The 25,358-nt window shown below is 41.1% G+C and overlaps 2 protein-coding genes across 12 annotated transcripts in view; one reads left to right on the top strand and one right to left on the bottom strand.

Annotated features, from left to right (window-relative positions):
• Positions 1-272: 272 nt before the first annotated feature.
• Positions 273-20,920, bottom strand: FCF1 (FCF1 rRNA-processing protein). 3 transcript variants are annotated; one of them, XM_054448444.2, is made up of 8 exons: positions 20,849-20,920; positions 20,498-20,565; positions 19,083-19,154; positions 17,925-18,073; positions 10,647-10,719; positions 4,268-4,355; positions 2,921-3,015; positions 273-2,209 (listed from the first exon to the last, which is right to left on the bottom strand). In XM_054448444.2, exons 1-8 carry the CDS (start codon positions 20,849-20,851, stop codon positions 2,161-2,163), a joined length of 597 nt encoding a protein of 198 aa, XP_054304419.2. In that variant the 5' UTR covers positions 20,852-20,920; the 3' UTR covers positions 273-2,160. The 3 variants fall into 3 exon arrangements, with proteins under 3 accessions (XP_054304419.2, XP_054304420.2, XP_054304421.2); XM_054448445.2 differs by having other exon boundaries at positions 20,790-20,905; XM_054448446.2 differs by lacking the exons at positions 20,498-20,565; positions 20,849-20,920 and adding an exon at positions 20,608-20,820.
• AREL1 (apoptosis resistant E3 ubiquitin protein ligase 1) overlaps positions 20,920-25,358 on the top strand; it is a 52,334-nt gene continuing 47,895 nt past the window's right edge. For 4 of the 9 annotated variants that reach the window (XM_054448441.2, XM_063651859.1, XM_063651861.1 and 1 more), the window contains exon 1: positions 20,951-21,116. The gene's annotated coding sequence lies outside the window, so the exon portion shown is untranslated. Of the gene's footprint in view, positions 21,117-25,358 lie in introns of all 9 variants that reach the window. The other 5 variants (XM_054448442.2, XM_063651856.1, XM_054448437.2 and 2 more) reach the window with 4 other exon arrangements.

Here is a 25,358-nt window from a genome sequence, read left to right as displayed (position 1 = left end):
CTGTTTCCTATGCTTCATCTTCCATTCCTAATTTACTGGGGAAGCACCTATTCATTTTTAAGATTAGCTCAAACCACATGACCACTGGCCTTTCCTCCCTCCCCATCCCAACCAGTAGAAAAAAATCATTCCACCTTTATGTGCCCATGACATGCCTCTGAAACTTTTACCCTAGCACTGCTATTTTACGGTATTTATTCATTTACATGTTTTTCTCTCCCACCATAATGAGTGTCTTGAGGGCAGGACCATCTCTTATTAAGCACCTGGTACACATTTAATAAATGTTTATTGAGTAAGTCAGTATAAAACAATGACCGCCAAATTATGTGAGCAATCATCAGAATATCTGATTTCTAAAAAGATGCAACAAAAATTTTTTATTGTAAATTGACAATTTATAATTGTATAAATGTATGGGTTACAAAGTGATATCATAAATTGTGGATACAATATGGAATAGTTAAATCAAACTTGTTAACATATGCAATACTTCAAATACATTTCTGTGATGAGAACATCAATTTTGAAATGTATAATACTCCATTATTAAGTATAGGCACTACACTGTACAACAGAACTCAAAAAAAGTATAAAACATACTATTCCTGTCTGAGATTTTATACCCTTTGACCATCATTAATTTTTTTTTTTTTTTTTTGAGACAGTCTCACTCTGTCACCCAGGCTGGAATGCAGTGGCGTAATCTCAGCTCACTGCAACCTCTACCTCCTGGGTTCAAGAGGTTCTCCTGCCTCAGCCTCCCCAGTAGCTGGGATTATAGACACGTGACATCACACCCAGCTAATTTTTTTTGTATTTTTAGTAGAGATGGGGTTTTGCCATGTTGTCCAGGCTCGTCTCCAACTCCTGACCTCAGGTGATCCACCCACCTTGGCCTCCCAAAGTGCTGGGATTACAGGCATGAGCCACCATGCCTGGCCTAATTTTTATGAGACAAAATATCAATTTCAAAACAGCATCAGTGGCAAAACAGCATCAGCGGCTGGGCGTGGTGGCACGCACCTATAGTCCCAGTTACTCTGCAGGCTGAGGCAGGAGAATTGCTTGAACCCGGGAGGCGGCGGTTGCAATGAGCCGAGATCACGCCACTGCACTCCAGCCTGGTGACAAAGCGAGACTCCGTCTCAAAACAAACAAACAAACAAACATACAAACAACAAAAAAGCAGCATCAGAAAGTGAGCAGGCCAGGCATGGTGGCTCACGCCTGTAATTCCAGCACTTTGGGAGGCCGAGGCATATTTTTCTGTATTAAAAATACAAAAGTATTTGTCTCTACTAAAAATACCCACCCCCTGCCCAAAAAAGAAAAATTAGCTGGGCATGGTGGCGTGTACCTGTAATCCCAGCTACTCGGGAGGCTGAGGCAGGAGAATCACTTGAAGGATGGGAGGCAGGGGTTGCAGTGAGCCCAGATCACGCCACTGCACTCCAGCCTGGTGACAGAGCAAAACTTCATCTCAAGGAAAAAAAAAAAAAAAGAGTGAGCATATTGAACTACCCTCAGCTCACAGTAAGGCAAATAGGTCAACAGAATAATAATTCATGCTATTGCATTGGAAAAGGAATTAAAAGAAATTAAAAAATGTGTAAGCAGAAACTCAGTTGCATGTAAGAAAATCCAATTCCCAGTGATAGGCACAGGGAAAGAGAAAGAGAAAGAGCTGGAGTCCTTTAAAAATTAACTGCCTGTTTTTCTGTGGCTAGTGAGCCTTATCTCTCCTCCTTTCCCAGGCATTATAAATACCGTTTCTCTAGCTGTGCAGCTGCAAGGTAACTAGACAGATAAACTCAAGTTGTAAAACATGATTTTCCTTGAAAAGTAAGAAATGATGTAATGCATGTCTCAGTTAATTGAATAACTGTCTTTCTCGCTTCTGTAATGTGCTTCCACCTGCACAGATTCGCCCCCACCCCCCTGGCCCCACAAAATGCTTAAAAGGTAATTTAACTCTTTGTTCAGGGCTCAGTCCTTTGGATGTTAATCCGACTGGGCCAGTGCACCTAAATAATAAATATCTTCCTGAACTCCATCGGTCTCTCTGATTCCTTAAAAATCCCGCTACATTTCGTGTAATGAACTGGCAACAAGAGAAAGTTGGTCGAAGAAAGGCAGAGGAACTGTGTCTTGTAAGAATTAGAATCGAGGGGCTCCATAATCATCTGGCATCCGTTCAATGTTGTATCTGATCAGGACAAAAAATTAACACTGGTAAGAAAGACGGGAAGAGAACCCATCTAAAAACCCCTCCTTTATAGACTGCAATACTCTTGCCCCCACTGTGAATCCTTTTTGTCAGTGGGAACAATTTAGGGGAACATCATAATGAATGATTTACAGCAAAATGCTGACTATAATACAATATGATGGTTTTTTCAAAGTCACAAAGTCAGCAAGAGCAGAACTGAGGATCTGAGATCAGTAAGTCCAACTTCTTAGTCCACAGACTTCCCACTACATTGTGCTCTCCTCAAGCTGAAAAGCTGGAAAATAAGTCTGAGGACTGACAAAAAATAGCCAAGAAGGATAACAGCTTTTTTTTTTTTAAATAAGCTTTCCATTTCTCAGATGAGGTGTTAATAAAAAAAAAAAATCTTTCAAAACAGGTATTTCTGGCCAAAAAGATTAGCTTGATTTAAATTACTGCTTTTATTTAAAACAATACGTCTATTTCTTCCAGTAATCTTACTCTAACAATTTAAATGTTTGCCTCATTCCTTAAATCCTATCTCTCTTTTGCCCTTGCTCTTGCTTTGTCTCATTTCTTCAAACATAACTATGTAAACATTTGATACAATAATTTCTTTCAAATCCCTTATAACCTTATCACTTGTCCTCATTTTCAATTGATATCAATTATATATTTCTATTCCCTTCTCCAAAGGAAATTTCTCACCTATGGTTAGAAATGTACATGATAGGAACTCCAGGAATCTTACGGATTCTTCTTTTAAGGTCCCGGTCAACTGTGGCCACAATGTAACACTTATGCTGTAAGAGACATGGAGTGGTGTTCACACTGAGGTCACTGAACACACTTAGTGACTACTGGATAATGGCACACGACTGACTAGTCTGAGAATCGTTCATTTCCACAGTAAGTAGCGAAGGGCAGGCTATAACAATTTGTTGAGTACCTACTATGATCTAGGAGCTCCTAATCTTGTTATATAAAATAAACAAGTTGCCTGGGCTGAATGCAGCATTTAGAATCTTGAGGAGGAGAAGGTAGAAAACTATTCACAAGCTGCAAACTGTTTTCTGCTCATAAATGAAAGGGACTTTCACACTTGGGGCAGACAATTCTTTAGTTTTGGGAAAATGCTCCCAGGAACTCCATGGAGATAAAAAGTGCCTTAATTTGGAGGCCATAGCTCCCTCCTTTCCCTAGATCTTGGGGCTTGGGTGTGCTCTGGGCCTACTGATGTTAGAGGTAAGCTACCCCCGAAACAGGAAGCCTAAGTAGGATCTTCAGGGCCTGAAACTAGAGCCTAGCAGTTATAAAAGCAGTAATATTTAGCTGTCAGGGAAAGCTATTTTATAGGAAGCTTCACTTCTGTCATGTCTGACTCTCCTACTGAGTTTTATAAAAAGTGGCAGAGTGGTGTCAGCTGTGCTGTGGGAAATACTGGCCCCACCTATGGGGTGAAGTGGCTAAAAGGATGGCTCTGTGGTCAGCAGAGCAGATGAAGATTATCATCAGCAAAGAGAGGCCCTTATAAAAGCACTCAGTAGCAGAAGTCCTTGTGGTGCTTAATGAAGGAATTAAAAACCTACTCATTCTAGGGTATGTGTGAAATAGCATCTTGGGAGACTCTCAGATATAACTAAGAAGCACTTCTGGATTAGGCATCGTGAAGAGGAACAAAATTCCTACATCAAAAATAAATGGATTCTACATAAACTCACTTAAAATCATTTTACAGAGATTTGTGAGATAAAGAATCAGTTAAATGTCCCAAATCACATAGCCAGTAAATGCAGGTGCTGAGATGTGAAACCCATGTCTCCTCCCCAAGCCTGTGCTCTTTCCATTATGGTTAGAGCGTACATTTTCAATCCACTTTCTCAAGTAAATGAAGACACCTATGCTTCTTATGAAGGAATGCTATGCAATTTTTTTTTTTAATTTAACCACAATGTATATTCCTAGATGTTTTACTGACCATGAACATTCAGGAGATAATAGTTTACGTTTTTTTTTTTTTTAAGCACAAAGTAAACAGTTATGAACTGATAATACCTGAGTTACTCTCTGTACTAAGCAGTCATCTGCATAGGTTCCTTTGTGTGTACATGGTAATCGTTCAAATCTTGGATCCTTGGCAATCCTGTAGGTGGATTAAAGAAAACATTCAATCAACTGGATAACTTTCTGAGACTTAATTAGTGCAATAAAAGTAACATGATCTATGCAGAGATTTTTTTTTTTTAAATCATTTTTTTTTTCTTTTATTATTATTATTATTATCATTATTATACTTTAGGTTTTATGGTACATGTGCGCAATGTGCAGGTAAGTTACATATGTATACATGTGCCATGCTGGTGCACTGCACCCACCAACTTGTCATCTAGCATTAGGTATATCTCCCATTGCTATCCCTCCCTCCTCCCCCCACACCACAACAGTCCCCGAAGTGTGATGTTCCCCTTCCTGTGTCCATGTGTTCTCACTGTTCAACTCCCACCTATGAGTGAGAATATGCGGTGTTTGGTTTTTTGTTCTTGCGATAGTTTACTGAGAATGATGATTTCCAGTTTCATCCATGTCCCTACAAAGGACGTGAACCAATGCAGAGATTTTAAGGCACTGTTCTCCTCCTGAACTTTATCCTCTAACTGGAAAGACAATTCACGGGGCAGGGAATGAAGGCTGACAGCTGCTGTGCTTTGGGTCATTTAATCATTACAAAACTCTGAGTTATTATATATCTATTCTACAGATGATGAAGTAGGCTTAGAGAGATTATATTACTTCATTCAAAGCTATACAGCTGGGAAAAGCCAGGATTCAAAAACAAAACCCATTTTAACCTAACCATTTCACTTTTAAGTTGTCTTAAACACAAATGAACAAGAATATAGGCACAAGGATGATCACTCAGCACAGTTTATAGTAAGTGAAGAAAATCAAAATATCCATTAGAAAGGTAAAAGTTAAACACATTTTGGTGCCCTTATCCTATTAATAAAAAGTGAGGTAGAGCTGTACATACCAATGTGGAAGGACCTACACTAAACTGTTGAATAAACAAAGCAGGTCATATGCGCATATATATATATATATATATATATATGTATATGTATATTATGATTTAATTAATAAAATACAAATCCTTCTTTCCAATACTCTTTATTTAGATTTGCATTTGCACAGAAAAAGGTCTGGAAAAATATATTAACCTTTCTCAGTTGTCACTCTTGGGGTATTAGAATGGACAAAGTATGAATGCAGAGGCAGAATTTTACCTTTTACTATATGTACATGCTTATATTGTTTGCCATAAAACATTCAAACGTATTATTTTCATACATATTTGAAAAAGAAAAACCCCAACTCTGTGTGATTCTGAGAGCCATGCTCTTTCTATTAACAATGATGATGAGTCACTGAAATGAAGAAAAATACAAGACAGCACATAAGTACCAAGTGCAACACAAATACTCCTCCATATTGCAGGAGTTCAGTGCTAGGTCAATGTGGGTTGGGAATATTTAGAAAAAAATGACATGGGGTGAAATAAGATTAAAGAATGTGCCAAGCAATGTGAGGGTACCAAATAGGACACCAGCCAACTGTAAAATGGTTTCTTGGTATTTGGGGAAGAGTAAACACATCTTTCTGGCTGGGGGAAGAGTGTTTGTGGAGAGAAGAACAAAACGGGGCTAGAAAGAGTCTCCAATGCCAGGCTGAGGAGTGCGATGACACAGGTAATGAGGAGTCATTAAAGATTTCTGGGGGACAAAGTGATAAGAACAAAGCTCTGTCTTGGAAAAACTAAGCAGGCTGTGCTGGGGAGGATACACTAGAGGGAGGATGGACTGGTTCCTGACAAACGAGGCGGGCAACAGTCTAGGACTATGCTCTTTCAGTTATCTCTTTACTCCTGAAATTACTTATCTCCTCTCTACTAGCTCTTTCCTAGAAACATACTAACATGCTGTCATATATTCTCTGTCTTAAGAAAAAAAATCTTTTTACCTATACCCCCCTCCAGCTAACACCCCATTTCTGCATCTCTTGACAGCCAAACGTAAGTGTTTCCACTTGGTGCCTCTATTTTCTCCCCTCTCATTCTTTATTTTTATTGTTTTAAAAATTGCCAGGCTGGGTGTGGAGGATCATGACTACAATCCCAGCACTTTGGGAGGCCAAAGCAGGAAGATCACTTGAGGCCAGGAGTTTGAGACCAGCTAGGCAACATAGTGAGACCCTATCTCTACCAAATTTTTTTTTTTTTTTTGGAGATGGAGTCTCATTCTGTCACCCAGACTGGAGTGCACTGGCACGATCCTAGCTCACTGCAACCTCTGCCCCCCAGGTTCAAGCGATTCTCCTGCTTCAGCCTCCTGAGTGGCTGAGATTACAGGCATGCGCCACCATGCCCAGCTAATTTTGTATTTTTAGTAGAGACGGGGTTTCACCATGTTAGCCAGGCTGGTCTAAAACTCCCGACCTCAGATGATCTGCCTACCTCAGCCTCCCAAAGTGCTAGGATTACAGGCGTTAGCCACTGCGCCCAGCCTTTTTGAGATGGAGTCTTGCTCTGTTGCCTAGGCTGGAATGCCGTGGCATGATCTTGGCTCACTGCAGCCTCTGCCTCCCAGGCTCAAGCAATTCTCCTGCCTCAGCATCCCTAGTAGCTGGGATTATAGGTGCCTGCCACCACCCCCAGCTAATTTTTGTATTTTTAGCAGAGATGAGGTTTCACCACGTTGGTCAGGCTGGTCTTGAACTCCTAGCCTCAGGTGATCCGCCCGCCACAGCCTTCCTAAGTGCCAGGATTACAGGCATGAAACACCATGCCCGGCCTCTACCAAAAAAATTTTTTTAAAAATTATCCATGCAAAAGAAAAAAAAAAAATCAGACATGCATAGTGGTATGCACCTGTAGTCCCAGCTACTTGGGAGGCCGAAGCAAGAGGATCACTTGAGCCAGAGAGGTCAAGGCTGCAGTGAGCTGTGATAGCATCACTGCATTGCAGCCTGGGCGACAGAGTGAGAATTTGTCTTAAAAAAAAAAAAAAGCATATATACATATCTATAAACAATGCAGTATTGGTTTGCATGTTTTTAGACTTTAGATAAATGGTATACTCCACATATGTTCTTGTTTTTTTTTTTTAAGAGATTGGGTTCTTGTTGTCCAGGCTGGCTTGAAACTCCTAGGCTCAGGTGATCCTTCTGCCTCAGCCTCCCAAGTAACTGGAACTACAGATGTGCCTAACAGTGCTCAGCATTGTTCTTTTTGTTTTTTTTGAGACAGGGTCTCGCTGTCTCCCAGGCTAGAGTGCAGTGGTATGATCTCGAACCTCCCTGGCTCAAGCAATACTCCTACCTCAGCCTCCCAAGTAGCTGGGAATACAAGTACATGCCACCATGCCTGGCTAATTTTAAAATGTTTCGTAGACATTGGGTCTCACTATGTTGCCCAGGCTGGTCTCAAATTCCTGGGCTCAAGGAATCCTCCTGCTTCGGGCTCCCAATAGGGCTGGGATTACAGGAGTGAGCCACAGTGCCTGACTGCTGTTGTTTTTTTTATACTTTATATTGTTTTTGAGATTTATCCACATTGGCACATAACTCTAGTTCACTCATCTTCACTCCTGTATAGTATTTTATTCATGAGCATTCCACAGCTTATCTATTCTTTTCTTTCTTTTTTAAAGAGACAAGGTCTCACTTTGTCTTTGGGGCTGGAGTGGAGTGGTGTGATAGCTCACTGCAACCTTGAACTCCGTAGAGGCACAAGCCACCATGCCTAGCTAAATTTTTTTTTTTTTTTTTTGAGACGGAGTCTCGCTCTGTCGCCCAGGCTGGAGTGCAGTGGCGAGATCTCGGCTCACTGCAAACTCCGCCTCACGGGTTCATGCCATTCTCCTGCCTCAGCCTCCCTAGCAGCTGAGACTACAGGTGCCCACTACCACGCCCGGCTAATTTTTTTTTATTTTTAGTAGAGACAGGGTTTCACCATGTTAGCCAGGACGGTCTTGATCTCCTTACCTCGTGACCCGCCCGCCTCGGCCTCCCAAAGTGCTGGGATTACAGGCGTGAGCCACTGCGCCCAGCTGGCCGCCCGGCAAATTTTTAAAGTTTTGTAGAGCCAGGGTCTCATTATGTTGGCCAGGCTGGTCTCAAACTCCTGGGCTCCAGCAATCCTCCCCACTTGGCCTCACAAAGTGTTGGGATTATATGTGAGCTTCTGTATCCAGTCCTTTTTTTTTTTTTTTTTTTTTTTTTTTTTTAGAGACAGGGTCTTGCTCTGTAGCTCAGGCTGGAGTACAGTGGCACGACCTCAGCTCACTGAAACCTCCGCCTCCTGGGTTCAAATGATTCTCCTGCCTCAGCCTCCAGAGTAGCTGGGATTATGGGCGCCCGCCACCACGCCTGGCTAATTTTCATATTTTAGTAGAGAAAGGTGAAACCCTTCACCATGTTCAGGATCACTCCTGACCTCAAATGATCTGCCTGCCTCGGCCTCCCAAAGTGCTGGGATTACAGGCATGAGCCACCATGCCTGGCCATCCTTTATGGCTTAAGAAAAGCCATTTCTTTTGGCTGTCTGCAATTTTTTGCTATTACGTACCTAAGAAGATGCCAATACTTGACTCCAATAGTAGGTGAACTTCTCTATAGCAATCTTTTTTTTTTTTTTTACCAGAACCCATAGCATGAGATAGATTTTATCTAGCATACAGTATGCACACATATACCACATGTACATATACACACGTAACAGCGAAAAAAGTTTTGTGAAGCAGTACCCAATTTTTTCTACATATTCATGCTATTTTATAATTTATTTATTTATTTTTTTTGAGACAGAGTCTCACTCTATCACCCAGACTAAAGTGCAGTGGCACCATCTCAGCTCACTGCTACCTCTGCCTCCTGGGCTCAAGCAATCTTCCCACCTCAGCCTCCCGAGTAGCTGAGACTACAGGTGTATGCCACCACACCTGGTTAATTTTTTTACTTTCTGTAGAGACAGGGTTTCACCATGATGCCCAGGCTGGACTGGAAATCCTAGGCTCAAACAATCCACTTGCCTCAGTCTCCCAACTTGTTGGGATTACAGGCATGAGTCACCGTGCCCAGCCTATAGTTTCTTCTATTACACTAAAAAATATACTCGGGGGTCGGGTGTGGTGGCTCATGCCTATAATCCCAGCACTTTGAGAGGCCAAGGTGGGAGGATCACTTGAGCCCAGGAGTTCAAGACTAGCCTGGGCAACATGGTGAGACCTCGTCTCTACTGAAATTTTAAAAAACTGGCCACGTAAGGTGTTGCATGCCTGTAGTCCCAGCTACTTGAGGGTGCTGAGGCAGGAAGACTGCTTAAGCCCAGGAGGTCGAGGCTGCAGTGAGCCCTGATTGTGCCACTGCACTCCAGCCTGGGTGACAGAGCAAGACCTTGCTTCAAAAACAAAACAAAACAAAACAAAACAAAACGAAAGAAAACACCAAAAAAAAACCCCAAACCTACCAGGCATCGTGATCCTTTAAACAAATTTAATTACCTGTAGACTGTGATCTCCAGGTTAAAAGACTGTGTTGTAAGAGTATGAACAACCTGGATTTTACCAGATATTATCAAGTTGCCCTCCAAAGTGATGACCAATTTATACCCTTAGTAGTTTAGTATGAGAATTCCCATTGTTTCATGGTCTTAACTATGCTTGGCATTGTCAAGCTCATTAAAAATTTTTTGCCAATCTAATGGGCACTAAATGACAACTCATTGTGAATTTAAGAATTATGTTTTTCTTATGGATGTGAAGTTCTTTATGCATTTTGAAAATAAGCCCTTTGTTGATTATGTATGTCTATTTACTTTGTTAATGATATCTTTTGCTATAAACAAATATTCAATTTCATTAAGATATTCTCTGTATTTTCTCTTTTTTTTTTGAGACAGAGTTTTGCTCTTGTTGCCCAGGCTGGAGTGCAATGGCGTGATGTAGGCTCACCGCAACCTCCGCCTCCCAGGTTCAAGTGATTCTCCTGCTTCAGCCTCCTGAGTAGCTGGGATTACAGGCGCCCGCCACCATGGCCAGCTAATTTTCTATTTTTAGAAGAGATAGGGTTTCTCCATGTTGGTCAGGCTGGTCTCGAACTGCTGACCTCAGGTGATCTGCCTGCCTCGGCCTCCCAAAGTGCTGGGATTAGAGGCCACCGAGCCTGGCCAAGATATTCTCTGTATTTTCTATTAAAAGTTTAGACACTCTAACTGGAACTGATTTTTGTGTGAGAGAAAGACCAAAACAACCCCCCAAAAAATGATAAATAGTTTTGTATGATTTTCACTTAAACTAACTGGCCAAGAAATCTTTAAACAGCAAACAGATGAATCTTCAGTATACCAATCTAGAACAGATCTAGTTTACCTCCTTCCTACCTTAGAGCCACTCGATACTTCTGCCCCAATTTCTCAATTTCAGCCATTACACAATCGGTTATACATGGGATACCTGCCAGGGAAAAAAATTCACATTAAGAGCAGAACTTGTAAAGAAATTATCTCTGAATTATATCCCTGCTCAGAGTTTTAAAAAGACCCAGGACACTTTTGCAATGACAGCAAAATTAGCACACTGAAATATACAATAAGAGCTAGAGTAGAAGAAAACCCTAAGAAACTAAGATTGTCCCAACCCCAAACTGCAGATTCCCTGTTATAAACATATCTGGGGAAAAAAAACTAAGCTGAACTCCATCATTATTTCTATATTAATGTAAGTTCCTGATGGGAAAAAAAATTATTTATTTATTTTTATTATTATTATTTTTTTGAGACAGAGTCTTGCTCTGTTGCCCAGGCTGGAGTGCAGTGGCACGATCTCAGCTCACTGCAGCCTCAACCTCCTGGGTTCTAGTGATCCTCCTGGGTTCTAATGATCCTCCCACCTCAGCCTCCCGAGTAGCGAGGACCACAGGTACACACCACTATGCCCAGTTAATTAAAAAAAAACATTTTTTTTTTTTGTAGAGATGGGGCTTTGCCATGTTGCCCAGGCTGTCTTGAACTCCTGGGATCAATCATTCCTCCTGTCTTGGGCTCCCAAAGTGCTGGGATTACAGGCGTGAGCCACTGTGCCTGGCTCAGATGAAATAAAATTTAAATGTGAACCACAAGAAACCATGAAATTAGCCAGATAATGTAAATCTGATCACATAAAAATTTTAAGAACTTCTGTTTGACAACTATCAAACAGAAAGCCATATAATAGTTAAAAAAAAATCATCATCCCTATTTTATAGGTGAGGAAACTGAGACACAATGAAGTTAACTAAATAGATAGCAAATGGTAAAGCCAACATTTGAACCAAGTCTATTGGGCCAAAGACTGGGAAGAGTGGCACCTAGAAGAGTGGCAAAGATTAAACAGATGAAAATATCCAATATTGGCCGGGCGTAGTGGCTCACGCCTATAATCCCAGCACTTTGGGAGGCTGAGGCAGGCGGATCACCTGAGGTCAGGAGTTCGAGACTAGCCTGGCCAACATGGTGAAACCTGTCTCTACTAAAAATAAAAAAATAGCTGGGCATGGTGTTGGGCACCTGTAATCCCAGTTACTTGGGAGGCTGAGGCAGGAGGATCAGTTCAACCCAGCAGATGGAGGTTGCAATGAGCCAAGATCGTGCCATTGCATTCTAGCCTGAGTGACAAGAGTGAAACTCCATCTCAAAAAAAAAAAAAAAAAAGAAAAAAGAAAATACCCAATATTGAGGAAACAAGTATTCTCATACTAAGTTTGTAGGTATATACATTGGTACAACTATTTGAGGGCAAATTTGCAATACCTATTAAAAATACACAAATCCCTTGATACATAATACAGCTTCTAGACAATGTATCCTAAAGAAATACACTCTTAGAAAGACATATTCATAAGGATATTTACTATAGACTTGTTAATTGGGTAGAACCTGGAAATAACCAAAATACCTAATAAGATATTGGGTTTAAAAAATTATGTATTTAAACAATAGAATAGTATGTAACTTTACACCTGATCTTAGCCAAAAGGCTGAGAAGCAATTATAGTATGTAACTTTATTCATTTTTTATTTTTTTTTTGAAGTCTCGCTTTGTTGCCCAGGCTGGAGTGCAGTGGCGTGATCTCTGCCTCCCAGGTTCAAGCGATTCTCCTGCCTCAGCCTCCCGAGTAGCTGGGATTACAGGTGCCCTCCACCATGCCCAGCTAATTTTTGTAGTTTTAGTAAAGACGGGGTTTCACTGTGTTGGTCAGGCTGGTTTCGAACTCCTGACCTGAAGCAATCCACCTGCCTCGAACTCCCAAAATGCTGGGATTATAGGCGTGAGCCACCATGCCCGGCCATATGTAACTTTAAAAAAGAATTCCTGGCCAACATGGCAAAACCCCATCTCTACAAAAAATATAAAAATTAGGGCTGGGTGCGGTGGCTCATACCTGTAATCCCAGCACTTTGGGAGGCCAAGGCAGGCAGGTCACCTGAGGTCAGGTGTTCGAGACCAGTCTGGTCAACATGGTGAAACCCCGTCTCTACTAAAAATACAAAAAAAATTAGCTGGGCGTGGTGGCACATGCCTGTAATCCCAGCTACTCAGGAGGCTGAGACAGGAGAATCACTTGAAGCCTGGAGGCAGAGGTTGCAGTGAGCTGAGACTGCGCCACTGTACTCCAGCCTGGGTGACAGAGTGAAGCCCTGTCCCCCTAAAAAAAAAAAAAATTAGGTGGGTGTGGTGGTACACACCTACAATCCTGGCTACTAGGAGGCTGAGGCATGAGAATAGCTTGAACCCGGGAGACAGAGGCTGTAGTGAGCTGAGATTACACCACTGCACTCCAGCCTGGGTGACACAGTGACACCCTGTCTCAAAAAAAAAAAAAAAAAAAAAACCAAAAACTTGGGCAACATGATTGATACCTTGTTTCTACAAAACATATATAAATAAAATAGCCAGGCATCGTGGCTCTTTCCAGTAGTCTCAGCTACTTGGGAGGCTGTGGCGGGAGGATCACTTGAGACCTGGAGGTTGAGGCTGCTGTAAGCTATTGGCTCAGACCACTGCATTCCAGCTTGGATGACACAGCAAGACCTTGACTCAAAATAAAAGAATGAGGCCCATTTATATATACATGCCATGGAAAAATGTTCAAAATATACAGTTCAATGTAAAAAGCAAGTAGAAATGATTAAAATGTGATCTATCCATACAGTGGAATATTATTTAGTAATAAAAAGAAATGAAGTACTGATACAAACTGTAATATAAATGATCCTTGAAAACAGTATGCTAAATGAAAAAGGACCAAATATTATAAGATTCTATTTTTATGAAATGTCCAGAATAGGGAAATTTATAGAAACAAAAAGTAGATTAGTGGTTGCCTAGAATTAGAGAGAATGGTGAGGGTTGCATGGTGATGGCTAAGGGTCTCCAGGTTTCTTCCTGGGATAATGGAAGTTCTAAAATTGACTATGGTGATGGATGATGCACAACTCTGCGAATCCACTAGAAGTCACTGAACTGTACACTTTAAAGGGTTGAACTGTATAGTTGTGAAGGGAGTCAATTATATTTCAGTAAATCTGTTTTATAAAGAAAAAAATAATATAGGATCCATTTTCTTTTTTTCTTATTTTGAGACGGAGTTTCGCTCTTGCTGCCCGGGCTGGAGCGCAATGGCACGATCTTGGCTCACTGCAATTTCCACCTCTGGGGTTCAAGCGATTTTCCTGCATCAGCCTCCCGAGTAGCTGGAATTATAGGGACCTGCCGCCATGCCCAGCTAATTTTTTTTGGATTTTTAGTAGAGACAGAGTTTTGCCATGTTGGCCACGCTGGTCTTGAACTCCAGACCTCAGGTAGTCCGCGTGCTTCGGCCTCCCAAAGTGCTGGGATTACAGGCCATTTTCATTAATAAATAAAAGTAACCCTCCATCTCACACGGATTTATGAATTTTTATAATTGCCCTTTGAGGAAATGCATTACAAGCAACTTCCTTTTTTTCCCCCCTCTTTTTGAGACAGGTTCTTGTTCTGTCACCCAGGCTGGAGGGCAGTGACATGGACATGGCTCAGTGCAGCCTCGACCTCCCAGGCTCAAGTGATCCTCCCACCTCAGCCTCCCAAGCAGCTGGGACCATAGACATGCTCCACCACACTCAGCTAATTTTTGTGGTTTCTTTTGGTAGAGATAGGGTTTTGCCAAGTTGCCCAGGCTGGTCTCAAACTCCTGGGCTCAAGCAATCCACCAACCTTGGCCTCCCAAAGTGCTGGGATTACAGGCATGAGCCACCATGCTTAGCTTGATTTAAAAAAATTTTTTTTTGTAGAGATGCGGTCACACCATGTTGCCCAGGCTGGTCTTGAACTCCTGAGCTCAAGCCCAGAACTCCTCCCACCTCGGCCTCCCAAACTGCTGGGACTACAGGGTGAAGGATCTTGCCCAGCCCAGCTTTCTTTTCTTCTTCTTTTTTTTTTTTTTTAAAGACACGGTCTCGCTCTGTTGCCTGGGCTGGAGTGTAGTGGCATAATCACAATTCACTGTAGCCTCAGCCTCCCAGGCTCAAGTGGTCCTCCCACCTCAGCATCTGTAGCTAGGACCACAGGTGCATGCCACCGTGCCTGGCTTTTTTTTTTTTTTTTTTTGAGACAGAGTCTCGCTCTGTCACCCAGGCTGGAGTGCAGCGGCACAATCTCAGCTCACTGTAGCCTCTGCCTCCCAGGTTCCAGTGATTCTCTTCCCTCAGCCTCCAGGTAGCTGGGATTACAGGCACATGCCACTGCGCCTGGCTAATTTTTGTATTTTTAGCAGAGACAGGGTTTCACCGTGTTGGCCGGGCTGGTCTTGAACTCCTGAAAAGCGCTAGGATTACAGGTGTGAACCACCGCACCTGGCCCCCTGGCTAATTTTTAAATTTTGTGTAGACATGGGGTCTCATTATGTTGCCCAGGCTTCAACTTTCATTTTTTTATGCTAGAATTTTTTAGAAGTATATTAATACTGTTAATACTGGCCAGACGTGGTGGCTCATGCCTATAATCCCAGCACTTTGGGAGGCCGAGGTGGGCGGAATGCTTGAGGTCAGGAGTTCGATACCAGCCTGGCCAACATAGAGAAACCCCATCTCTACATAAAAATTAGCTGGGTGTGGCAGCACGCACCTATAATCCCAGCTACTCCGGAGGCTGAGGCAGGAGAATCACTTGAACCTGGGAGGCAGAGGTTGCAGTGAGCAGAGATCACGCCACTGTACTCCAGCCTGGGCCACAGAGTGAAACTTCGTCTCAAAATATATATATATATATTTTAATACTGAGATCATGAAACAAGGCAATGTGTTCTTTAAGAGGACCATTTTCAGAGCCATGTAGCAGTGAAGTGAGCAAAGGCTTGCAACTGAAGTAGGGAAGCAGGCTCAGGAAAACCACTACAAGGAAAGGGAAAGTAACAGCCTCAGGATCCATAGGCAGAAGAGAAAGCCGATGGGAAGCAAACTATCCTTCCTTGTTGGACTATAAAGTGGAAATGGAAGAGACCAGGAACTATGTAAAGATCCAAGAGGCCTTTTCAAGGTAAGAGGAAGATAAAGGCCTTCCTTTAAGTATAAAGGCAAGCAAGTCCAGGCACGGTGGCTCACGCCTGCAATCCCAGCACTTCGGGAGGCTGAGGTGGGTGGATCACCTGAGGTCAGGAATTTGAGACCAGCCTGACCAATATGGTGAAACCCGCCTCTACTAAAAATACAAAAATTAGATAGGCATGGTGGCATGTCCTAGCTACTGGGGTGGCTGAGGCAGAAGAATTGCTTGAACCTGGGAGGCGGAGGTCGCAGTCAGCTGAGATCACGCCAATGTACTTCAGCCTGGGTGACAAAGCGAGACTCTGTCTTAAAAAAAAAAGTATACATATTTAAAGAAAGCCATAAGACTAAAGCTATACTGCCTAAAGCTCTAACAGTCACCATCTAGATATTACTGGTGGAGGTATAGAGTCAAGGAAGCAATTCACCAAGGAAGCAAAGGGCCACGCTTTTGACCCTCTAGCCGTTTCATTGATAAGTAGGTCACAGCATTCCTGGAGAAGCAGCTCAATTAGAAATACCATGGGAAATACAAAGAGACTACCAAGTTTAGTGTCTTCCCCCATATGGGGTCACGCAAGCCTCATTCTTAGAGGCCTGGTAGCACCTCAACTTTAGATTATTTCTAAAAGATTTATTTAAAAAGTATATGTATATAGCTTTAAAAAGTAATACAGAAAGGCCTACATGAAAAAACAACGGTCCCCTGACTATTGCCACCCAATCAATTCTGATCTGTAGAGAAGACTATTTTATTCCATTAGCTCCATTTTTTTCTCGTCTGATGGCTACCTTCACATCTTAATAAACATATACAGCTAATAAATGTATGCAGCCATTCTTTTTTTTTTTTTAGATGGAGTTTCTCTCTGTTGCCAGGCTGGAGTGCAGTGGCGCAATCTTGGCTCACTGCCTCCACCTCACAGGTTCCAGCGATTCTCCTGCCTCAGCCTCCCGAGTAGCTGGGACTACAGGCACGCGCCACCACGCCCAGCTAATTTTTGTATTTTTAGTAGAGATGGGGTTTCACCTTGTTGGCCAGGATGGTCTCGATCTCGACCTCATGATCCGCCTGCTTTGGCCTCCCAAAGTGCTGGCATTACAGGCGTGAGCCACCTGACTGCTGGGATTACAGGTGTGAGCCACCGCACCCGGCTGCAGCCATTCTTAATTAATTTTAGGCATCTAAAGAATCCGCTTTCTTACCTCCTTCACACATTCCTTACCCCCCATCTTCTCATCTTGCTCATTTTAATAAATCAGTAAACAACATTTACCATTTCTATCACTCTGCAACTGTTGTTCATTACATAGTAGCCTTTAAAACTCAAAAAGGGAGGTACAAATTTTTCCCATTGATTCCAGTAATTTATCCTCTATGGCAAAGTTTAAGCCTAATTTTCATTCATACCTCTAACTGGGTGACTGAAAAATATATAAATATAAACCCGCTACAAATGGGACAGATCTTACTATGATAGGCCTCACAGATGGCCTTAGTTTTCTTTTTCCTGTTCATGGTTGTGAAGGAAGGTCATTTAAAGGAGGGGATATACAAATACACAGGGGAACTCTATTAATGGTAAATTGCATACCTAGGTGTAAATAAACTACCTCAGATCCTCTGTAGTACGAATAAATACCAAACTGAATAAACTTAGGAATCAACCATCATCTATCTAACTTCTAGGGCTGTGATCATAAATGGCAGAATGTCTTATTTAGTGTTTCAACACTGGGGCAGAAGGGAGAACATATCCTTGTTAACATAAAAGAATATAGATACTGAAAAATATATTTTTCATTTATCCAGAATTTTAAAATCTAGAATTCTAAAACAGAAAACTCTCCTATGTTCAAAATTGATGTCCATAATGATACTTCTAAGTGTTTTCTGAATTGTGAAAGTTTAATTTTTTCCAGTCAAGTTTGCATTATAGTTCAATTCATTAAACATGGTCATTGCTACGGTGACCACTGTAAATTAAATGGCCAGCAATTCAGTTAACAAGAACCCCATCTCCCTCCTTTCATGTATTTGTATAAATATAATTATTCTGTACAAATGTCATGGAAATATAAAAGTATGATACTCACACTTGGCATACAGACAGTCCATCATTGACTGCACTAAGTCCAGTTTGGCTTTTATGGAAAAGTTGATAAAATTGGTATCAACGAGGACGTGGTAAGGTGGGCCCAGCTGTGTATTATATTGGAAAAATAAGCAGGAAGGGTGTTGGGGACTGAAGGAAAAAGAAAACAAGAACAAAGTAAAATTTACATTGATACCCTAGTATTAACAAAAACCTAAAAGAAGTCTCTGCTTGGGACTGTTTGCAGTAAACTCTTTTGTCCATGTTCATTGGAAATAAATCCTAAAAAGGAAGGCAAGGAAGAAAGTAATATCATTATCTTAATCTCAGCTCCCCTGGCAACCTTTGTCACCAACTTTAAAAAAGCAATTATCAAAAACAAACAAACAAAGAAAGCAATTCTCCAATCCAGCTCTTCCTCTAGCAAGAGTAGAATCGCCACGGGCACAGGGAGGTAGAATACAGTTATCATGATTAGAATGACACTACAACACGTTTGTCATTCTTATAGGATTCTAAAACTGTTGTGATGGAATGTGATAGAGAACAGCTTGTCTAGTGTTAGGATTATATACTACAGCAGGACCTGCATCACATCTAGCCCAAGTTGTCTGGGTTGAATATGACAGTGATTCCAAATGCTAGGCCATGGATCAGTATCTACCTGTCGTGATATGTCCATTACCAATCCAGGGCAAAATTAGAAGAATAAGGAAAATGTGGTAAAGTTTTCATAAAGTTAAATGTATTTACTTAAAAGGAATGAAATACCTTTATATCTTTATATAAAGGTCATATCTTTATATAAATGTCTTTATTCTGAAAATATATTTTAAATATTTTTTGGTGACACAGTCTCTCTTTTAAGAAATGCTAGTGTGTTAAACAATGGCAATTATGTCTCTTAAAAGATCCCTGGCAAAGAAAAGGTTAATAATCCTAGATAATATCTCCAGGATTTTAGGGGAAATTTTACTGCTCCATAAAATCCAAAAACCTTCAAACCACTAGAATTGATATATGCTCATCGATATCACTTTCATCTACATAGTTGTGCTAGACTTACTAACAAATAAGTTAGCAAACCAGCTCAGGGAAAGCCTGGATTTCTAAGAGGTCTATGGTTTTAAAGGAAAACTTCAAATGTTTGATTACTTACACTTCTCTTTCCTTTAACGCACTGGGATCCTTCTTTTCTTTCTTTTTAGGTTTTAATCTATCCTTTTCTTTACTAGGAAGAAAAAGGTAAATTAAATCCAAGGGAGAAGAAAAACCACAGCAGTTAAAATCTCAAAAATCTAAAGTTCCATTTTTTTTTTTTTTTTTTTTGTCTACTGAAGAAATCCTACTTTGTGACTTCTTCATGTTAATGTCAGCATACTCTTTCTGAGCAAATAACTCTAGTGCAAAGTACAGTACCTGGAAGTATCAGAATTAATCAGTAATGCCAATAATGCATAAGAATTGTTAATGAGTAAATAAAAGCTGATTATACTATATTTCTTTCTTAGTCAGAATCTCTCACATCAAGGATCACAATCCACTTCCAAGCAGTGGGTAAAAGGGTGACAGTTATCTTCTGAAGATTCAGATGCTTTAACATTTGGGGGAAAAGTATTACCCCATATGCTTCTTATAAAGGGCTAAAATGTAAAAACGCATATACAGAACTTAACCCTTTAACTAGAAAGAAATTATTATTAATGGAGTGTCATTCCTAAAAATCACACAATACATCCACGCTAAAGGCTGAGAAGAATAATTCTGAAGGTTTTAACGACTATTCTCTTATTCTGAGACTCTTTTTTGTATTTTTAGTGGAGACAGGGTTTCACCGTGTTGGCCAGGCTGGTTTCGAACTCCTCACCTCAGGTGATCCACCCGCCTCAGCCTCCCAAAGTGCTGGGATTACAGGCGTGAGCCACTGCGCCCGGCTTTCTGAGACTCTTAAACTCACTGAAGATCTGTCTTTATTTAATAGCTATGCTTATTCTACACTTAAGCAGGGACACCGCTTTGATCCTCTTCATACTAGGGAATATCACTTCACTTTCTTCTTCCACAGTGATTTGGATTCTTATATTAGTAAGACTTATAAAATGGAGATATCTTGGAGTTTTCCCATTTTCCCTGACAAAAATATTTGAGTACCAGGCACTGGAAACGCAAGACAAACAAGGTCTCTAACCTTGCCATCTTTCAACAAGAAACACTCCCCCCGCCCCACCCCAGGGGGATGTAGTAGTGTAATGGTAAAAACATAAAGAGAATTATACGGACTTCACCGAACTGACATGAGGGTTAAATGCGATATGGCAGACAAAGCATATAACGGTAGAAAAAGTGAACACTTAAGAAATGTTTAATTCCCATCGTGAATCTTTCCCAGTGATCACTTTCCCAGTGTGATCGCTCAGCAGCTAAATTACTGTTAAACACTGGCTATCTCATGCTATATAAATCTAAGATACAATAATAAGTAAAAAACAAAATAATAACAACAAACATTTTTACTACTTATCCTCTCTAGACTCTTATTAGAATATCCCTGGGCAGTTGATTCCAGACACTCACAGCCTCTGATCTCTGAGACTAAGCATTCGCTTCATGGTCGCATACTTCCTTGTTTTCTTTTGCTTCCCCTTGAAACAGAAATTTTAGAATTAAAAAAGTTGGAAACATACGGCATCTTTTAAAGTCTCTTCTTTTCTCTTGTCCATTGCCTTCCCTTCTTGCCTCAAATACCCAGACCCTCTTCCCCACTCTGGAAAGCATAACAGTCACCGCTTGGAGAAGTTTAAGAGCTAAGACTAGAATGAAAATATGCAAGGATAATGTGAAGGAAATTTGGCCACGGCCTGACTACCTCCTTCTCCACCCAAAAAGTGGCCTGATAACGTCCCTTCTTGGACCCTTTTCTCTCACCATGGTCACGCCAAACTCCTGGTTCTTCCGTAATCACCAACGGCGCAATACTTCTACGTCATTCACATACTGCTTCCGGCAAAGGATAGCCCGGAAGCGGAAGCTTCTTGGGGAAACGGCAATCCCCCGAGCCGGTTCCCAGGCTGGGTGGAGACCAACTCTGGGGTGTCTTGGTGGGAGAGTGGAGAGCCCGTCTTCTGCTGAGTGCTGCCGCCCCTTCCCAGGACAGCGGAGGTGGAACTTCGTCGCGCTGCAACCCCCGGCTCGGGTAACGTTTCTCTCCAGCCTTAGGCAGAGCCCAGAAGACCTGCCTTTACCAGAGTTCCAGAGAGAGAGAGGGAGGACAAGGGTAGGGGGGTCAGACTCCTGGTTTGCCCAGTAGTTTGGGGGAACACATTCGTCTCACCGTGTAGCGTTGGGGCATCCGGTGTCTACGGTCCAGCCCTGAGGCTGTGGTTCCTGTTTGGTTTTCCTAGCCGATATGGTGCTTTGTGCAGCTAGGTGGATGATTCTTCTCGAGTATATACCGTGTACTCCTCTCGGTGAAGAGAGAAATGAAGCAGTGTTTGAGGGCCTAGACTATCGCTAGAGAATTGGGGCATAAGCTTGCATATGTTACTACTTACCCAAGCCAAGAAAATGGTGAGAAACAATGCATGTTTATTGTGAAGCCTTGGTGTGTCATCTTTAAGTAAAAAGGGAGAATTTGTGAGAACAAGGAGCGAAAGGTAGCTTTTTTCTTTGAGTACCTGCTATGTATTCCAGTGGTTCTTAACTTTTTGGAGATAACTTATTTCTTGAAAGTTTGTGGAAAGCCAGGAACAATTCTTTAAAAAATGGGCAGACATACAGTTTGTAATACACTTTATGAGATTGGTGGACTCTGAAGCCCATCCGTGGACCCTCTGGATGTCTGTAAACTTTAAATGAAAACTCCCATCCTATATACTGTACTTGTCACTTTATTCACATTACCTTCTTTGACCTTTTCAATAACATAAATACTCTTATTTTACATATGGGGAAACTGAGCCCCAGACTTTGTTCAGGGGTCTGTTTGAGTCTCGTGATTCCAAAGTCTGTACTTTTATTTCTTTTTTTCTTTTCCTTTTTTTTTTTTACACTTTGTCTTCTATTCTCTAGCTACTGATCAAGCTGGGAACGGAATGGGTACCTCTGTCATACTTCTCCTGTTGCATGATACTATCCTAGAGTTGGAAGTAAAAAATGTTATCAGGTTTAAAAAAGAAGGTGACCATTGTATAACCTTTATGATGAAAACACGTTTATTGTTTAACACGAACTTTGGAGTCTGACTGATGGGGTTAAAATCCTTGCTCTGCCTCATAACTCGCCATGACATTGGGCGAGTTAATCTATCTGCATCTTAGTTTCTTTATCTGTAAAATGGAGATAATCATAATAGCACTCTTTTATTGGGATGTTATCAGGACTTATATTTATTCATAGTTAACATGCGAGGTCCCTAGAAGAGTGTAAACCAGACTACTCAGAGTGTTTTCTATTGTTACCATTGTGTGTCTTCCAACTTGAGGATGTGTGGCAGGGTTGGAATTTTATGCCAATTTTATTTTATTTTATTTTATTTTATTTTTGAGACAGAGCCTCTCTCTGCTGTCCAGGTTGGAGTGCAGTGGCGCGATCTTGGCTCACAGCAACCTCCCCCTCCCAGGTTCAAGCAATTCTCCTGCCTCAGCCTCCCGAGTAGCTGGGACTGCAGGCATGTGTGTGCCACCATACCTTGCTAATTTTTGTATTTTTAGTAGAGATGGGGTTTCACCATGTTGGCAAGGCTGGTCTCAAACTCCTGACCTCAGGTGATCTGCTCGCCTCGGCCTCCCAAAGTGCTGGGATTACAGACGTGAGCCACTGTGCCCAGCCCCAGTTTTTTTGTTTTTTTGTTTTTTTTTTTTTTTGAGACGGAGTTAGTTTCGCTCTTGTTGCCCAGGCTGGAGTGCAGTGGTGCGATCTCGCTCACCACAACCTCCACCTCCCAGGTTTAAGCGATTCTTCTGCCTCAGCCTCCTGAGTAGCTGGGATTACAGGCGTGCGCCAACACTAATTTTGCGCCTGGCTAATTTTGTATTTTTAGTAGAGACAGGGTTTCTCCATGTTGGTCAGGCTGGTCTTGAACTCCTGACCTCAGGTGATCCGCCCACCTTGGCCTCCCAAAGTGCTGGCATTACAGGCGTGAGCCACCGCGCCTGGCACCAGCCCAATTTTATTTTAACATAGTTGCACTGGAACTTGAATGTGTTCATAAACCTCAAAACATTAAGTTTTAAGGTCCTGGGACGCTCAATCGCAGGGTGATTTCTTCTGTTGATTTGGGTGTAAATTGTTTTTCTCCTTCTCCTTTCTCTTTCAGGCACACATTCATTTAGATAGCTTGATAGTTTACATATCTGTGGGCTCTGAATTTTTGATGTAGAAATGGTAGCTACAGATACTGTACGTGCCTTCTGCTTTACCCCATTGGTGGTCACTAGAAGTTCCTAATCTTTTGTAGCAGCTTGTCTCTGTCAAGCTGTCATTCATGTGTAGAGCTAATAGTAACCAGTTTTTTGATGTATCTCTTGGTGATTAGACAATAGGCTTTTTATTGTCTAAAAACTAAAATAACGTGGTCAGTTATTCTTTTTAAACATTTGACTGATTAGTATTATATATAGGTTCAGAGGGAAAATTGCATATCATTAAATAGTAATTTGCATGTAAATTTAGGCACTGACAGAAAAACACTCTTCTGGTAATGTATACTTTGAATTTTGGAATCCATGAACAACAACAACTTAAAAAAAGGCCATTTGTAATTTCTATTGTAACCTCTATTGAGAGTGTTCTGATTTCCTTGATTGTTAATACCTAATAGGGAGCTAAATTAGTGTAGGAACACCATGGGGGATGAGAACATACTTAGAAAAATTTGTTTTTGTTGCATTGTAATTTTATTGCAATCTGAGGTTCTTATAGCATAAAATGAAAGTGGTCAGATACTCTACAGCATTCTTTGATGGGGATGGAAAGTGGGGAATGGGAAGCCGGGAGGTGGTGTTGATTTGTGGTGGATGGGAGCAGAAAGTAATTGCTTTTGGGCACATACTTGTGAGGAAAAGAAATGATTTTAGTCCTTCTCAGCAGTCAAGAGGGTTGTTTTGCATTTTTCTGCAGTCTTGAAGGGAAAAAATCACCCAAGGCATTGAACACAACAGTTTGAACACATAATTGGGCTTAGACTTCATTCCATTCACTAATTGGTCTAACTTACTAATTTAAGTTGGTATCAAATTTCTTTATAAAATTATTCTGGATAATGAAAGACTCCTTAAAGAACATCTTGTATTTCAATGTTAGAAAGTTATAAGTAGATTCACTTTTTTGTCCATTTTCAAGTTATAGTTTTTACATTTATTTTTCTGACTTACATGATAGGACTTTTTTTCTCCCAACAAACATTAGTCGCTGTTAATTATTTTTCAATTAACTTGCCTGCCCCTAAATGTGGTAGCATGGCATACAGCATGTTCTGCTTCTGAGGTCTTGATATTGAATTGGTTTGTAAGAATACCTCAGAGATAGATTACTGCTGCTTGGTCATTCATTCAGAAAGCATTTATTGAGGGCCCATTCTGTCCTGGGCAATCTCACCACAGTCCTGTATTAGAGAAAGACTTGTAAACAGATAAAGTATGGTTGGTGGCTGAATAGAGATGTGGGAGTTGAAATATTTTGGAGGAATTACTCTTCCTGTTCATCTTTCTGTAAGTGGTCCAGGTCAGAGTACTGTTGTGTAATATTTATTTAATACTATCAACATATTAGTACCATGTAATATATCAGATTTTATGACCTTAATGGACTCCAGTGTATCATTTTACCTTTTATTTATTATTTATTAGATCTTGGTATGTTGCCCAGGCTGATCTTGAACTCCTGGCCTCAAGCCATCCTCCCACCTCAGCTTCCTGAGTAGCTGGGAGAAGAGGCATGAGCCACTGTGCTTGACCATTTTACCTTTTAAATGACTTTAGCTATTAACTAACTTGGGTTTAAATTTCAGTTATTTTTCTTTGGTTTCTTTTTCTTTGAAGGGTTCTGAATGCTTAGCCTTCACTAATGTTCTTTCATGTAGTAGTTTTCAAACTTTTGAGGTTGTTTAACCTTATTGCAGTTTGTGTGTATGTATGTGTGTGTACACACACGCATGCCTGAGCTGTTGATATGGTGTTACAGCACCATAGTGATGTTTTCCTGGTAGCTCTTTTGAAGACTGTTCTACAAGATAGGGTTTATGGAGAAAGATGGGTATTCACTTAGCTATTAGAAACTAAATAGTCATGGTAGATACATGTTTTGTCATTTAGTCTAATTGAATGGTTCCATATGATTTTATGAGTTTTTGTTATCTTGAATAGTTGAGCAATTTGCATCATGTTTTTCAGAGCAAAGGCATTTATTTCAGTGCAGCTTGTTACTGTTGAGATGCTAA

The sequence above is a fragment of the Pongo pygmaeus genome, chromosome 15 (genome assembly GCF_028885625.2).
Source record: "Pongo pygmaeus isolate AG05252 chromosome 15, NHGRI_mPonPyg2-v2.0_pri, whole genome shotgun sequence".
Classification (NCBI taxonomy): Eukaryota; Metazoa; Chordata; class Mammalia; order Primates; family Hominidae; genus Pongo; species Pongo pygmaeus.
The sequence above is the reverse complement of the archived record's forward strand: the minus strand, read 5'-3'. Positions and strand labels throughout refer to the sequence as shown.

Coding starts and splice junctions, on each gene's coding strand:
- FCF1 (XM_054448444.2), bottom strand. Junction 4,356..10,646: donor AAGTATCGAGTGGCTCTAAG/GTAGGAAGGAGG, acceptor ATCCACCTACAG/GATTGCCAAGGATCCAAGAT. Junction 3,016..4,267: donor TAGTACAGAGAGTAACTCAG/GTATTATCAGTT, acceptor TGTCTCTTACAG/CATAAGTGTTACATTGTGGC.